Here is a 15,667-nt window from a genome sequence, read left to right as displayed (position 1 = left end):
CAAATTTAATCTCAATATCTGTAAAATGAACTCCATTATAGCCATTTATGTGTTTGCTATAGTTGATTATGGCAGCCATACTGAATAAGGTTAATAGTTAATCAGTTGTTGATGTACATTATCGCCCTTTCACCATCAGTGGCAGTGATCGTATTAACGTGGAGTCTTAACAAAATGTAATAGGTGTGTTCTCTCTGATGCTGCTGATATGAATCATTTCTACCTGAAAAGACTGATGTTTAAATTAAATGGAGATTGCATACATCGTCACTAGTTAATCGCATCATTTCCCCAAGTTTCCTATTTTCCTTCCTTAGTTCCTCGTCCACTGGAGAAGATGAGAAACAGAAAGTTTTGTCCTTAATTTTAGCAGAGGTAGTGCTCCTTACATGCTCGCTTTGAAAAGTAAATACATTGACATAAAAACTCTTCACATCAGCATTACTTTAAATTAAAAATATATATATTTAGTTGGCATGGAATTATTTTTATAAAATGGTGGCTTGTCCCTCGTTGAAAGAAATCTTTAAAAGATTAAAAACATATTAGCACTCCAGAAGTCCTTTACTGACATTAATCCATCCTCCGTCTGTTTGATGTCAGCAGACTTTAAACTTCACAGGACACATTAACATACTTTTCATTCCTCCACAGAGTGCCATGTGGTTCTGAAGCCATGTCGGGTGACAGATGATGGCTCATATCTCTTGTACACCTGCACCTTTTTCCTCAGAGGAATGCAAAGATAAGAAAATTCCTCTACATCCAAATCAGCAGCTCTGATTCTTCTCTTTGACCATCATCTGTATGTTCATCTTCCCTCTTGTGAACTCTGCACGTTATCAGCACTGTATAAGAAAGCTCGCCTTTAATTCTTCTTCTTCTACCCAGTTCATCCAGTGGCGGCTGGTGGAGTTTTCTTAAGTGGGGACTGTAACTCAAAAAAATATATATATATATTATATATATATATGAATCTGGCCTGTGTGAAGCAGACTGAATAATCAATAACCCTGGGTTTTATCAATATCAAATACCATCATAAATATAAGCAGTACATGTAGAATCAAGCTCATTGTTTGAGGACTCTTAAATATTCCTAATATTAAAGGTCCTAATATTGCACCTTAGCAAATAACATTTCACCATTTCAATGTACCTTCAATTTAAATGCTTCAATAGGAGCTAGTTACTTCTTGAAAGAGACTCATTTTTCATAATCCAGATCAATACAAATGCAGGTGTTCAGAAATAGAAGAACAATACATCAGTGATATTTAATAAGAATTCATGTTTGATAATTATTTTTTCATATAATATTAAAATAAATGTAGCAATAGCACTGATTTATCACAGAACCCAATACAATAACCTGGAGGCCAGCGCTAGCATGCAAGCTCCAGGAACAAACAAACTCACCAGTTCCCACTTTTAGAATACACAGTCAGCTGAAGATTTTTTTTTCCACAAACAGAGACATCTAAAAGTTGAGAGGCATATCAGTCGGGAATGGCAAAATGTGCATTAGATAAAGGGCTTTCAAAGGCTTAAAGCCTACCTGCAGCAGCTAGCCTCTCACACATAGCCTGGTTGTTGTGAGCGTCACTGCACGATCTGTTCCGGAAGCACGATCCGTATCGTGCATTCAGTTCTGGGCGCAGGAGAGGTGCGCACAGAACGGTCCTATTCTCTTGTATCGAAAAGGAGTTACTGTGCATGTGCAACTTTTAACAAGAGTCTATGGGCAAAGATTTTTGCACCAAATGAGATAATCCATTCATTTTTGTGCAGCTTGTCCGTGGAGTGTAGTGTTAACAGAGTCTTCTGCAACAATAAAACGTGGTGTGTGTTTTTCAAATCAAGCTACACATGATGCCAGAGAAGTGTTAAACATGTAAAAGGAGACTTAAAGGTATGATGTGTCAAAGGTTCCAACTCTTTGCGTGAATTATTTTAAAAACTAAAAAAAGCTTCATTTTACGAAGGACAGCGTGTCATCTGGCCACATGACGTGCAAAAGTTTTAAACAAGGATGTTGCTAGATCTGTTAGAAGCTGGAGTGTGTGTAGAGAAATGGTCCTGGCTACAACATCATCATATTTCATATAGTAACCCCCTTGATTATCATGGGTGTTGCGTTCCACACACCACCGTGATAAGTGAAAAATTGCCAAGTAGGAATGCTATATTAATTTTAATATTTATATGTATTTATATATATTTCAAGGCTTTATAAACTGATCCCACACTCTTGCAATGTTCTAAACTTTTAAACCTATGACATTTTAATAACATATGTATATATACTGTACAGTACTGCAAACTTTTACTCACCAGCTCTGCAGAACAGCAGCTCAGTTCTGGTCGGGCTCAGTTCCGGTTCGGCAGACTTACCCTGCAGCGACGAAGCCACTACTCCGTCCAGGTTGATGTGCACGTGGATAATTGAACTTCAGGAAGCTTCAGAATTATTTGCAACTTTCCTGTCAGTTCTGTGAGATTAATAGATAGATTGTTACTTCTGATTTTGCGTTGCAAAACTTTCCCTCCATTTCGGCAGAAAGCAGCGGTCGAAAGCACTGTTGGCTTCTGGGTAGTGTAGTTCTTTTGACTGGTGTTACAGTATAGACTTATTGAAAGAAAACTACAAAACGGCGGCGCCTGTCTGAAGTATATATTTTTTCCATTAACTTTATCTGTACCGTCCCAATCACATGAGTAATATTAAAGTTGATAGTTGTTGAAAAACCACGATAGAGCGAGCCCGCGAAAGTCGAACCGCAAAGTAGCGAGGGACTACTGCATCTGTAAAAATGACTGAGTTAGAGACGTTTCTGTGTTTGCTAAAGTTGATCAGCTGCGGCGGCCATTTTGAATCTGGTTGTGTCCAAAGATTAATGAGTTTCATTCAAATCCGTCCAGTGTTTTATGAAATGTTTTGCAAACAAACAAAGAAACAAAGCATCATAAACAGTTGTAATTACCCGATTACTGTCCTTTTCTAGCAACAGGTGACAATAATTATTGTCATCATTCTTTGTAGAAATCAGGTCTCTCTTGTAAATGAGTCCTCGAGGCTCAGTGGGATTAACCTGTCTAAATAAAGGTTGAATGAATGAAAAAAATAAAATCATGTCAATATTTTGTATTTGTTGATGAATATTTGACATTTTATACAGAAATTTACTGGTGTGACTCATTTTCTTGTTACCTGAATAGTTTAATTTTATTAGTTTTTTAGAGATTTGTTCAGTGCAATGGCTTTGAAAATCAAAATTGAGCGTATCCTTTAATTTATAGCATGATTCATTTAAGAATATCTACAAGAAAGGGAGTTTAATTTAACATTTTCTTTCTGTATTTTGAAACAATACAGGGTTTTTTTTCTAAAATATTTCTGCACTTTTATATGACAAACTGACTTTTGTGGCCATTTCTTTTGGTCCCTCACTTTAAGAAAATCCTGGTCTGTTGCTCCATAAAAAGCTCTTGCAGTGCAATATTTTATGGCACATGTTGATGCTGTTGGATCAGCACAGGAGATTGATCTCAGTCGTGCGTGAAAAACAATTCCTCATCCTCCTGTTATTTCCCTTTATCTCTTTATATGAATGTCTCCTGAAGGACTGCAGCTGTGACGGTAATAGGATCAACCTTCTCCAAAATCAGTGATGCTCTTCATGTGGCACAGACGTTATTATAGTCATGGTGATTCGTTGGTTTATCTGCATTATTCTTAAAACTGTATGTCTAAAATCCAGTATGTTGGATTATTTTACTTAACTGCCTATTATGTCTTCACTGTCTGAGGTTATTAATAGTTATTTGTTTAACCAGTCATGTGAGAGATTTTCTTGTTTGGGTTTTAGATTGTTTTTCCTGAGTGCTGCACTCTGAGCAACACGCTGGATATCATATTCAAGCATGATAGACAATAAATTAATAATCTGGTACATGAAACAACCTGCAAATTAAACCGACTCCCTGTTTCTTCTCTCGTTCTGTAGCGTTGAACTTCTGTCAAGGAGACCTTCTCCTGTTGCTCGACTCTTCAGGAAGTGTGACAAACTTTGAGTTCTCCTGTTTCCTGCTCTTCGCCGCCGATCTGCTTTGTCCCTTTTCATTGGGCCGTGGACATGTGAGAGTGGCCCTGCTGCAGGTCGGCACCAGCCCTCACCTGGAGTTCAGTCTGGAGGGCCACGACAAACAGGAGAGTCTGGAGGAGAGTCTGCAGGAGGCCCTGCGAGGCGTCAACCAGCTGCAGGGAGACACCAACACGGCGACACACGTGGCCCAGCAGCTCCTGTTAAAGACGAGGCAGGATGTGCCAAAGCTTCTGCTGTGGCTGACGGACGGAGTGCAGCCTGGAGCCGTGGAAAAGCCAATGTCAGAGCTGAAGGCTCGGGGAGTTTCTGTGTTGGTGGTTTATACGATGCATGGGAACCACCAGGTGTTAAAGCGTGTGGTGACACCTCCTGTAGAGTCCCACCTCTACTCTGTGGACATCGATAGCATCGACATCATCACAGAAGACCTGAGGGAGGCCATCGTCAGTGTGTAAGTAGTTTAGAGCAACGGTGTTCAATCCTGGTCCTCGAGGACCACTATCCTGCATGTTTCAGATGTTTCTCTGCTCTAACACACCTCTAACATGCAGGACAGTGGCCCTCGAGGACCAGGATGGGACATTCGGTTTGGAGTTTATCACCAACTGTTAGATAAGAATCCTGTTTCATCTCTGCACACTGTTTGACCTGTGTCCTTTCTCGTCACATGTCTGTAGGAATTGTTTGTGCAGAACAGCTGAGCGTGGTCCACCTTACCTCCCGCAGTGCTGTGCTGCAGTGGCGTCCCTTTCTGACTGTGGACAGCGGGTATGAGCTGCACTTGAACTCTGTGAGTACAAACCACCCTGAGATCAGGAAGCTTCTGCCACGTGAGTCCAGCAGAGCGGAGCTGAGCGACCTGCAGCCTGAAACTAGATATGCAGCTTCTCTCCACCCCAAGTCCAACAACAGGCTGGTCAGACCACCGCACTTCCTGGTATGAAGGTTTATAAAGAATTTCCTGCTTTAAATTAGATATAAAAGCCGTTAATCATTTAAAATATTTACTTTCTTTCATTACTGACATTGTGTTGTGTTACAGATATAAATATGACTGAATATGTTTCACTTTAGGAGCTCAGTTTTTATTCAAAACTCTGAGTGGTTTCAGTACAAATGAGGGATTCATGGAGGATATTTACCTGAAGAGTTTCATGTCCTAATCAAGACACAAACTCTTGGATTCTTCTACATGACTTGATTTAATGGTATTTATTTTATTTTCAAATATACTGGCATCAAAATTAGGTGGAAATTTAGAAGAAAAAAAGGTGTTTATTAAATTTGACACCACTGCAGTCAGTTAATGCTTATAAATAAGATGAATACAGCAATTTATTTCACCGCTGCAGTAAAATGATTCATTTGGTTTGGTTTTTATAATTTATTGGCTGATTATAAAGTGGACCTGCAAGCTCCCAGATGTTTGTTGATCTGCTGAACACAAACAAAATGATCCTGACGTCCTTCTAGGTATAGGGTACAAGAAGACAAGCTGCAGAGCAAGCACGTTTCAATCAGGGAAGTTGATTAATCTCTTGTGTTTCATTAACAAACACCCTGAGCTCCCACAAGCTGAAAACACTGATGCTATGAGGTTTTCTGTGACCTGAAGAGAGACTGGTTTATCAGAAGGAGGCGCAGACAGGATTGTCGTGTGAGCTCTGAGACAAAAAAAATAAAACTGTTTTAAAAACAGAGGACAAACACTTTACTGGTTTGCTTTAACTGGAGTTAGGAGAGATGCTGGACTCCTGAACTTTACTCTCTGAGTGTGGAAAAAAAAGCTGGAGCTCGCTCTTAAAACGGATTCAAATCTGGATTTTGAAATGAGACGATGAAGCAGGAAAACGGCACCAAACCTGCTGAGATGGGACTTGGCATCTCGGTGTGCCCTGCACAGTGCTCCTTTTACATCATTCTGGTGCTGTTGGGAATTGTGGGTAATGTCATGGTGACCTGGGTTATCGGGAAGAGTGTAATCATGGACCGTGGTGTGGGGCACAACTCGGACATCATCATATTGAACCTGGCCCTGTCCAACCTGATGGTGTCGGTGATGAGGAACGTGCTGCTCATCATCTCAGATCTGGGGATCGATGTATGAAGGCTTTAAAATGAACTGCAGCTTTTCAAAAAGTTTTTTTTTTTAATTTAAGATAAGATTTTAACTTGTCCCCTTTAAGTGTTGCCTCTGAACGACTTGCATGAAAAGCCAAGCAGAAAACAATGTTAAATTTGTTGAACTGTATGAACTTTTCTGTCAGTTACAGCTCTATTCAACCCAAAAGTGGTGCCAGTTCCTGATGGGGATCTGGGTGTGGCTGCGAGCGGTCAACGTGTGGTCCACGCTGTTCCTCAGTGCTTTCCATCTCCACACTCTGAAGCGAGTGGCTCCCAGTGGAAGAAACCTGCAGGGGCTGTGGGGCTCTCAAATGACCCTGCTGCTCAGTCTGAGCTTCATGTGGATCATCAACCTCCTTTACTCCATTCCTGCTTACATCTTTTCCACAAATGGCAACGAAAACACTACAGAGGTCAGAGGCTCGTGTGTGGTTTTGTCTGGTTGACTTGTGGTCTATTCACAGCACAGAGAAAAGGTTTAGTGAATTATGTGTTGCTCCTCTGCTCTTATGTTTGCTCTTTTGTTCACTGTGATCTAAGTGTTAGTTTGGACACTAACATCACAGTGATCCTCTTTGGTTCGCTCATCAATCCAGTTAGAATTAAACCAAATTCTTATACGCCAGGGGTGTCCAAATGTTTTCATATGTGGGTCATAAACTGTCAAGAAAAAAGTACTGACAGGGCACAACACTGAATTTAATCTAACTATAAAAATTATAATATATATTTTTAATATGAGTAAATTTTCTTTAAAAACAGTCACTAAAAGGGGGGTCGATCACCCTTTTGAACCATGGATGGGTGATCAAAATTACTGAAAAACTGTACAGCTACATAGTTGCTAAAACAGATTTACAGGAGGTCTGAAGCGACAGTAATCAAGTTGACCAACTTGTGGGTAGAATATACCACTTTATATTCCTTTAAAAATGTCAAATTTTTCTCTATCAATTATTAAATCAATGGTAAGTTTTGATGAATGATTATTCAAAAGTCTTCTTTTTGGTAGAAGTCCATAAATGTTTGTGGTGAAAGTTTTGTATTGTACCTAATACTAAGATGACATAAGATTTTTTTCATATCTCATCACTGAGTTTGCAGAAGGTCCACATCTATATCAACTCCTCAAGCCTGTGGGCCAAACTTATACCATTCTTAAATAGCAGTTGTGGGACGCACAGATGTCAAAGAAAGGTCACAAATGGCCCTTGAGTAACTCTTTGGACACCCCGTTCTAATCTGAGGTTGTTCATTGAGCAACAGATAAGGTATTAATTGTTCGTAACTATTCTGTAGAACCTCAGTCCAAAAGCTCTGAACTGTCCCTTTATGGTTTAGTGTTTAAAACATCAGGGGTGCAGTTTTTATGTCGAAGAAACTGGCCATCTGTATTTTCAGCAGATGACTAATGATTCAAACTGCATGTTCATGAATTAAACGAACTACAAAAAGCCTTTTATTATTATTTTTCATTATTATTATCCTTCTGCATCAGATGTGATATTATCCTTTTAAATAAATGAGCTCATCTGTGGAGTTTGCAGAATAAATGCATGCTCCTGGTGTTTCCTGCTCTTTTCTCAGAGCCTGATGCTGACCAGCAGCACGACGCGCCCCCTGCTGGGCTGTGTGTGGAAGTTTCCCTCCAACTACTCCGGCCTGACCTACGCCACCACATCTATGGCCATACATGAAATACTTCCCATCATCTTGATGATGGTCACCAACGTGACCTCCCTCTACACGCTCTACACCCACGGTAAGATGAGGAGCTCCGTGCAGGACGCTGCTGTCGTGAAGCGGATCCCAGCAGAGAGAAGAGCAGCCAAGGTGACAGCAAGTCTGAAGAGACTGAAACAAACTCTCTGAAGAGATGCTAAACTTATTTTTCTGTGATTTTTTTTTCCCCACCCTCAGGTGATTCTAGCTCTTGTCATGATCTTCGTTGTGTCTTGGGGAACCAGCATCATCTCTGTCAACTATTTCAACTACAACAGAGGCTCCTCAGCAGACTTCCTCCTGGTCATCTCTCGCTTTGCCAACACCTTCTTCATTGCCTGGTCACCTGTTGTTCTGGCATTCGGACACAGGGGTCTGCGTACCTGCATCAAATCAACACTCACCTACTGAGTCAGGCGAGGGGTGACGGCACACCCTGCTGATGATCAAAACAAACCCAATAATAAACCACCGTCCTGTAATTTGAAGGATTATTAATGAATATTTGAGGGAAAACTAAATACAGTTTATTTAAAGCATTGTCTTGATTTTATTTTGAGCAAAACAACCTCTTCCAAAACTTTTAAAGTTGATTTATTTTATTAACACCTTGAACAAATTATAGGAAAAACAACTTTTATTATTCAAGTTAAGATATCTCAGATGAACTAAATAACTAAACATTTCAATGGACGTGTCCATTCAGCTTTTTATTATCAGCTGTTTGATTTAAGCGTTATAACCTTCACCTCGTTGCTGACAACAGAAACCGTTGGTTTATCCTCAGTCTTTGTGGATTTGCCCCCGTCTCCGGTCTCCTCGGTGTAACATTTCAAAACTTTCATGCACACCAGAATCATACTCTTGATTTTCCTCCTCAGCTTCCCATGTCCCAGAGCCACCACCAGGGGACTGAAGCCTACAAACAAAGAAGCAGAGAAATGGGCCACGGTCAGCAGCGCTTTGGCGTGGCGCCCCCCGTCGTAGTTGTAGTAAGTCACTGCAGCAACCTGCAGGACCCAGCAGACCACAAACAGCATCACCAGCGCCATGATCACGTGCGCTGCCTTGCGCTCAGTGGACACGTGTTTGTCCAGCTCTCCGTGACTTCCTCCTAACCCTGGCCCCGAGGTCACAGCTCGGATGTGCTTGATCAGAGTCTGAAGAGTGCTCAAGTTAGAGAAAACCATCAGCATCAGAGGCAGGATCTCATTGAGAGCGAGCGAAGTGGAGGCGAAGGCCGAGCCCTGCTGGGCAGAAGGGAACTTCCAGACGCAGCCTAACAGAGGCCGAGGGGTGCAGCTTATCACCATCAGCTCCACGGTGGCGTTGCCGTGAACGTGAGAGCTGTACACCAACGCAGGCGTGGAAAAGACCAGGTTTGCTCCCCAAACCAATCCCATCGCAATCCACACCCGCCGCCTCTCCCTCTGCAGCGCCAGAGGGCCAAAGTTGACATGCTGCCGCCTCAAGGTGGTGAGGTGGAAGACGCTGAGCGTTAGAGTCATCCAACAGCCTACGGCTCGCCACCACATCCACAGCAGCATGAAGACCCGGCACCATTCCGTAGACAGAGACAGATCCAGGCCCAGGTCCGACACGAAAATCGGCACCGTGCGGAAAAGTGAGGTCAGCAGGTTGGCCAGAGACAGGTGGGCTAAAATGGTGTCAGAGGGTGGGAGTCTTCGAGAAGGGCTCTCTAAGGCAGACTGGACCACCTGAAACGAGGCAGACTGAGGTCAATCCATCACCAAACATCTTCACTTAAAAGTCATTTTGGAGGCGATGTTTCGTCAAATAGTTCTGAATTTTTAGTATCTTGTCAGAGTGACATCAGTCGTAGATCACAAAGGAGAAGGAAGCAAAAGTCTGCTTCCAGACTAATGGCTAGCCTTATGAGGGACCTGTTCTGGTTTATAAGACATTTATTTATCAAAAATGTCCAATTATTGTAAACAAATGCCTCATTAGCTAATGTCAAACTTCTGCACCTGTTAGCTTAGTTTCTTGCTGTTTTCCTCAACCAAACATGTCGTGTTGCTACATGACCACGTGTGCAGAGCATCGATCGATAATGTCCTGACGCTGCTGAAGCTATCAGCTGAAGAAACTTTTGACGGGGCGAATATACCGATCAGATGGACCGATGCCCTCAGCAGCCTCAGCCCTAACATTGTTATATACAGCATCTATGCTCGGGTTGGAAAAAAGATTTTAGGTTGAAAAAACAGCGACAGACTAAACAAACAGTGTTGTGGAAAAGTGTAGAGGTTTAATATTAGGTAATGTCACACTCTTTGACACCATTATACGATTTTTGATAGTTGTTAGCCTGAAGAATGCTAAACAAGCCGTCGCTTCATCTAGTATGGACAAAGACACGATGTCACACCTGCAAAGGTACTAACGGTTGGTAACAATTCGACAAAACATCACGTCGAAAATGGCCAAACTTTCCCTTTAACAGGTAAATAAATAAAAAGTATAAAGTGTTTCCTCACCACGTGGATGACCAAGATGTTTCCCAGAATACCAGAAAAGACCAGCAGCCCAAGTAAAATGGCGTCGGCAATAAGATCCTCTGGCATGGCGCCTTCCTCTACAGGAATATTTCTGTTTCTTTGGGTCAAACATGAATGTTGGAGTACGACGCCGAGGCTTCGCAAGCACCACCGGCTGCGCTTCACTGTGTTTTATTCGTGCACATACAGACAAATAAAGAGATTTAGCACACGTGAACAGATGTTTGCTGACCGGGCTCACGGTCAGTTTAACCAAACGGGTCGGCACGTTACGTGTTTTTGTCTGTTGGCACAGATTGGCTGCTGACGCAAAGATCAACGTGTTCAAAACTGTTCTGATCAACGAGCGGGATAATTAATAACAAGTGGTATCATGTAGTCATACATCCAATGAATCATCGATTTAACCAGTGAACCTGTAAACTTTTTCCATGACGGATGAAGTCAGCATGTTTTACATCTTTAATCAGTCTTATATGTTCTCCCTCGATGCTAATTATTTCCAACTTTGCCTCTTGGGAAATCATGAAACATCATGGAACAATCACAACTATGATCTGATTTAAGCAATGCACTTTAAAGATTATTAATAACAAACGTTATGAAGCTTTATTTTCTAACATTTTACAGAGTAACTGTACCTAAATGGTTGATCAGTTTTACACATCAGTTTAGAAATTAATAAAAAAAGTTTCTTCATCAGTTTATCATCATTCAGTGGAAAAAGATAATTTGACGCCTGTTAACAGATTAGTTGTATCACGTTGCACCACTTTATAGGAACAAATTAGTTGATTTTCCAAAAACCACAACCTCTGCTTGTCTCGGATGAAAAACTGCAAGACCTGTGCTGAGAACTTCAACATTGCCTTTTGGAATCCACCTTAACTGTTAAAATATCCAATGAAGAACAGAAACAGGCAGTAGCTCAGTTAGTAGAACTGTTGCCTCTCAGCAAGAAGGTTGCCGGCTCAAATCCCCGTTGGGGGCTTTTCTGGGTGGAGTTTGCATGTTCTCTCCCTGCATGTGTGGGTTTTCTCTGGGCACTCCAGTTTCCTCCCACAGACCAAAAACATGCATGTTAGGCTGATTGGTAACTCTAAATTGCCTCTGGGTGTGAGTAAGAGAGCGAATGGTTGTTTGTCTCGTTTGTCTCTATGTGTCCCTGTGATGGACCGGAGACCTGTCCAGGGTGTCCCCCGCCTCTCGCACAGTAACTGCTGGATACGGACATCAGTGACTGCTGTGACCGGAAAAGCAAGAAGTGGGTAAAGATGATGGATGGATGGACAAACAGGAAGTTGATCCCACAGCAGAGGAGCTTGATAATACCATACCATTTTATTTATAGAGCACTTAAAACAGCAACAAGGCCAACCAAAGTGCTGTACAGACAGAACAACAGGTAACACACAAAGCACAATACAAAATGAAGTAAATCATAAATATAGACATAAAAACGATGCAGATAATGACGACAAACCAGTGTGGAGCATACAGGTTCAAAACACGGATCATCTGGTGTTGAAAGCCACCGAATAGTAGTGGGTTTTTAAACGGGACTTGAAAACCGAGAGGGAGGGGGGCCTGTCTGACAAACAGAGGTAACTCGTTCCAAAGTCTTGGTCCTGCTACAGAGAAAGCCCTGTCCCCTCTGCGCTTAAGACAAGTTCCTGGAACTGTGAGGAGCAACTGGTCCGCTGACCTCAGGGAGCGTGGTGGGACATACGGATAATGAACATAAAAGTTATTAAGTTATATACCGGCATACACACACACATACAGATAGATAGATAGATAGATAGATAGATAGATAGATAGATAGATAGATAGATAGATAGATAGATAGATAGATAGATAGATAGATAGATAGCTGGAGAACATCATTAAATCAGGCTCAGGGGTAGGTGGTAGGTGGGAGTTGGGGGTGAGGTTAAATCAGTTCTTCTCATTAGATGTCTTATTTTAATGTTAATAAACTTTTTATTTTTACAACAGTAACGATAAAACAAAAATGAGTTATAGGAGGTAGTTTCAACCCTCTCTGGTTGTTTCTGACACACCTGGAGCTCTGAGTGGGAACAAGAACCCACTGCTCATGACTACAAATGTGCGCGCGCACCCGGGCACTCTGCAGCGCGCACTTTTTCCTCTTCCACGTGCACTCTCACAGCTGAGCCTTCTTTCTTTACGTCAAGGCAGACAGGAAGAAGAAGGGGATGAAAAAAGCAAACCTGACTGCACGACAGCCGGGCTCTCTCTCTCTCTCTCTCTCCTGCAGAAACATGTAAGTTTATTTTTTAATGCTTGCTTTAATTATTTGAATTTGCAGGTTTAGTCGCGCGCACGAGTCTCTTTTCCCCTCTTAGGATGATGTTATTTCTGCAGGTGGATTTCACGCGGGAGGAAGAGCTGATCTCATGGCAGGCACCAGCCCATCATCTGATCCACTGTGAGCAGGAATAATCCGAGCAGAAGAGGAGATGACACACCGGCACGCGCCATCGCTGCTCGCCCTGTCGGCTCTCCTGCTCTGCACGTTCACACGCAGCTCATCATCAGCATCATCAGAGCTGAGAGGCAGGAACAGCAGTCATGGAGATCCATCAGCAAAGAATAAACAGATAACAGGCCACAACCACGGCAGTCATTCTACTTTCGTGTCAGAGGGGGGTGGACTGGGTCCAGATGAAGGGGTGTCACCAGTCTGTGCCTACAGAGTGATCGAGGGGGGCATTTCCGGTCAGCTTTGCTTCAGACGCACGCTCTTCGGGTACAAGTGTCTCACAGAGGACTGCAGGACGCAGGTGTCTTTGGGGACTCTGGTGGCCAACGTGCTCACCAATGGCAGCGTGCTGTTACAGTGGACGCACGAGGGGGACTCCAAGCAGACGAGCCGGGATGAGAAGCCCCCCGGCGCGGGCCCCGGCCCCGGTTCAACCCGGTCCAGCAGTGTTTTCAGGGACCGGAGCCACAGACGTGGAGGCTACGAGCTGAGCTGCTGGTGGAACGGAAGCTACACCCAGTTCGAGTGCGCGAGCGTCCACCTGGGCTCGGGCTGCAGGGACTTCTTGTTGTCCGAGCTGCACGAGAACATCCCATACCGGATCTGTCTGCGTCCCCTAACCCGCCCCGAGCCCGACCAGAGGCCCGCGGACTGCGTGGAGTTCACGCTGCCGACGTCTGGGATGCAGGACATCGTGATCGCCATGACAACGGTGGGCGGAGCCATCTGCGTGATGCTGGTGATCATTTGTCTGCTGGTGGCCTACATCACAGAGAACATCATGAGTCCCGCCACGAAGCACACGTACTACCGCACTCATCCACGCCACTGAGACCAATAAACACATGACCACACCTCACCTGTCTGAACACAGCTGCAGGCAGAAGTTGACATCCTCTCATCATGGCCATGTTTTAATCTAGAGCTTTGAATAATAGATTTGAAACAGTCTTTATTCAGGATGGCATAATACTTTGGTGATTTCCAAAAACAAGAAGTGGGTGCATAAGACTGAATAAGCTCAGATGTCCACACGCGGCTCCACTCGTTTGGTTCAATAGTTAAAGTAATGCCTGGACAAGCTTTTTGTTTCCATCACCAAGCATCTGGAATAACTCTGGATTTTTTTTTAAATCACATTTCTTGGCAAAAAGGAGTTTATTTAAATTGGCTGTTTTTTTATGGAACAAATCTGGCATAGTCCCCGTTTTTTTAATCTGGTGAAAATTGTTTGAAAAGGTAATTCCATAAACCAAATGTTAGCCTGCTTCATTCAATCAGAAACCATTAATGTGTATCTGATGTTTGGTCTGAGTGTCTCCTTATTCACTATTTCATCCACTTTGTGCACAAAGACCACAGCATGTTGCTGCCACTGCCATGCCTGACGCCATGTTTTTAGGTTTGAAATCCTCACCTTGACTCCTGCTAATGTACTTCTTGTCAATACTCCAGAAGGCCTTTGGCCTGTTCAACTGAGCTTGACGGTGTCACTTTTGGATCTGGGGCTGCTTTCTTGGCTGGCACTTGCTCAGATGGTAAACTCTTTCCTCTGTGGACGGTGTTGCAGCAGTTTGTTTGTGGCAGGTTTGAACAATCTGTTTCAGGATCACAGGTGAGTATTGCTGACTGTCAAACTTCTTCTTTCGGCTTTTCTCTCTTCAGGGGTCACCACAGTGAGTCATCCTCCTCCATCTCACTCTGTCCTCTGCATCCTCTGTCCTCACTCCAACTACCTCCATGTCCTCTCTAACTGCAGTAATAAGTGCTGTGAAACAAATCATTTTTATGATGGCAAAGAGAAACTACCAACTGAAGTCAATCATGATCTCTAATTAGGCCGTAGCCTTGTCATGACTTTTGTTTTTTAAAGGTGAATTTGTGTATATATGTGAGCCTGTATGTAGATTTTTGACCCTATGTGGATTAGAGAAAAGCCCCTATACATTTAAACTTGTGCACCCAATCATTGAATCACTCAACCCTGACAAAAAGAATGACTGAAATCATTCGGATGGCCCAATTTGAAATGTCACTCACTGTCCATGATGAGCTGTGAACCTGTGAATGCGCTGGTTTTCATGAAACATTGTTTTTATGTCTAAACTGAAGCACAATACGCTGCGGCTCTGCAAACAACATGCCATGCTACTGGCAGAGTGCACAGAACCAAAACTGTATTTAAAAACTGTTACATTATTGCTCAAGTTGTCTCTAAACAGCAATACAAGCATCTTCATCAAATGCCTTTTGGTGCATAAGAACAAAAGTATTTGTCCAATTGTTTTGTTGCGTAAAAGATTTAACTACCAAATGCCATTTTTTTCCCAATCATTCTGCCTGGTTTTGCTTTTAGATCTGCATACAATTGTGTATGTTTTTGTAAGTGAAAGGCAATACAAACTAGTGTGCAATCTCCAAAATACTGTGCCAAGCATCTTAAGCTATATAGAATGCCTTTTTTGTCCTGCTGACTGTAAATAAATGAGGTCATTTTTAATATCGCACAGCTGTCCTTATTCTTCTCTGGGTATGTGTGCTGGCAGCTTGTATTACATCCAGGTCAAGTTTGAAACAGAAATCTGTTAAAGAAAAGAGCTAAGAATATCTACAGCAGATGGCGAGTAGTGGATCAAGAACAGGACAAGACTATATGTAGCCTAGTACTGCATATTATATATATATAT

General features: G+C 42.6%; 4 protein-coding genes across 4 annotated transcripts; 3 read left to right on the top strand and 1 right to left on the bottom strand.

Moving 5' to 3' along the window:
* Positions 1–676: 676 nt before the first annotated feature.
* LOC119412824 (von Willebrand factor A domain-containing protein 1-like) lies at positions 677–5,049 on the top strand. Its single transcript, XM_037679859.1, has 3 exons — positions 677–683; positions 4,008–4,553; positions 4,784–5,049. Exons 1-3 carry the CDS (start codon positions 677–679, stop codon positions 5,047–5,049), a joined length of 819 nt encoding a protein of 272 aa, XP_037535787.1.
* Positions 5,050–5,976: 927 nt separating this feature from the next.
* Positions 5,977–8,363, top strand: LOC119412500 (olfactory receptor class A-like protein 4). Its single transcript, XM_037679514.1, has 4 exons — positions 5,977–6,207; positions 6,380–6,643; positions 7,818–8,063; positions 8,151–8,363. The coding sequence occupies exons 1-4, from the start codon at positions 5,977–5,979 to the stop codon at positions 8,361–8,363; spliced, it is 954 nt and encodes a 317-aa protein (XP_037535442.1).
* A 305-nt stretch (positions 8,364–8,668) lies between these two features.
* LOC119412823 (olfactory receptor class A-like protein 4) lies at positions 8,669–10,540 on the bottom strand. The gene is made up of 2 exons (XM_037679858.1): positions 10,454–10,540; positions 8,669–9,670 (listed from the first exon to the last, which is right to left on the bottom strand). The coding sequence occupies exons 1-2, from the start codon at positions 10,538–10,540 to the stop codon at positions 8,669–8,671; spliced, it is 1,089 nt and encodes a 362-aa protein (XP_037535786.1).
* A 2,140-nt stretch (positions 10,541–12,680) lies between these two features.
* fndc10 (fibronectin type III domain containing 10) lies at positions 12,681–13,825 on the top strand. Its single transcript, XM_037679513.1, has 2 exons — positions 12,681–12,761; positions 12,863–13,825. Exon 2 carries the CDS (start codon positions 12,958–12,960, stop codon positions 13,810–13,812), a length of 855 nt encoding a protein of 284 aa, XP_037535441.1. The 5' UTR covers positions 12,681–12,761; positions 12,863–12,957; the 3' UTR covers positions 13,813–13,825.
* Positions 13,826–15,667: the final 1,842 nt, after the last annotated feature.

This window comes from Nematolebias whitei, chromosome 7 (assembly GCF_014905685.2).
Source record: "Nematolebias whitei isolate Nwh7 chromosome 7, NemWhi1, whole genome shotgun sequence".
Taxonomy (NCBI): Eukaryota; Metazoa; Chordata; class Actinopteri; order Cyprinodontiformes; family Rivulidae; genus Nematolebias; species Nematolebias whitei.
This window is presented reverse-complemented; position numbering and strand designations above follow the sequence as displayed.

Bases quoted from the DNA above. Each gene is read 5' to 3' on its own strand.
- LOC119412824 (XM_037679859.1), top strand. The intron at 4,554-4,783 runs GTGTGTAAGTAG...ACATGTCTGTAG, and splicing joins CCTGAGGGAGGCCATCGTCA to GAATTGTTTGTGCAGAACAG.
- LOC119412500 (XM_037679514.1), top strand. From the start codon at position 5,977: ATGGGACTTGGCATCTCGGTGTGCCCTGCACAGTGCTCCTTTTACATC. The intron at 6,208-6,379 runs GTATGAAGGCTT...TGTCAGTTACAG, and splicing joins TCTCAGATCTGGGGATCGAT to CTCTATTCAACCCAAAAGTG. The intron at 8,064-8,150 runs GTGACAGCAAGT...CCCCACCCTCAG, and splicing joins CAGAGAGAAGAGCAGCCAAG to GTGATTCTAGCTCTTGTCAT.
- LOC119412823 (XM_037679858.1), bottom strand. From the start codon at position 10,540: ATGCCAGAGGATCTTATTGCCGACGCCATTTTACTTGGGCTGCTGGTC. The intron at 9,671-10,453 runs GTGAGGAAACAC...GCCTCGTTTCAG, and splicing joins ACATCTTGGTCATCCACGTG to GTGGTCCAGTCTGCCTTAGA.
- fndc10 (XM_037679513.1), top strand. From the start codon at position 12,958: ATGACACACCGGCACGCGCCATCGCTGCTCGCCCTGTCGGCTCTCCTG.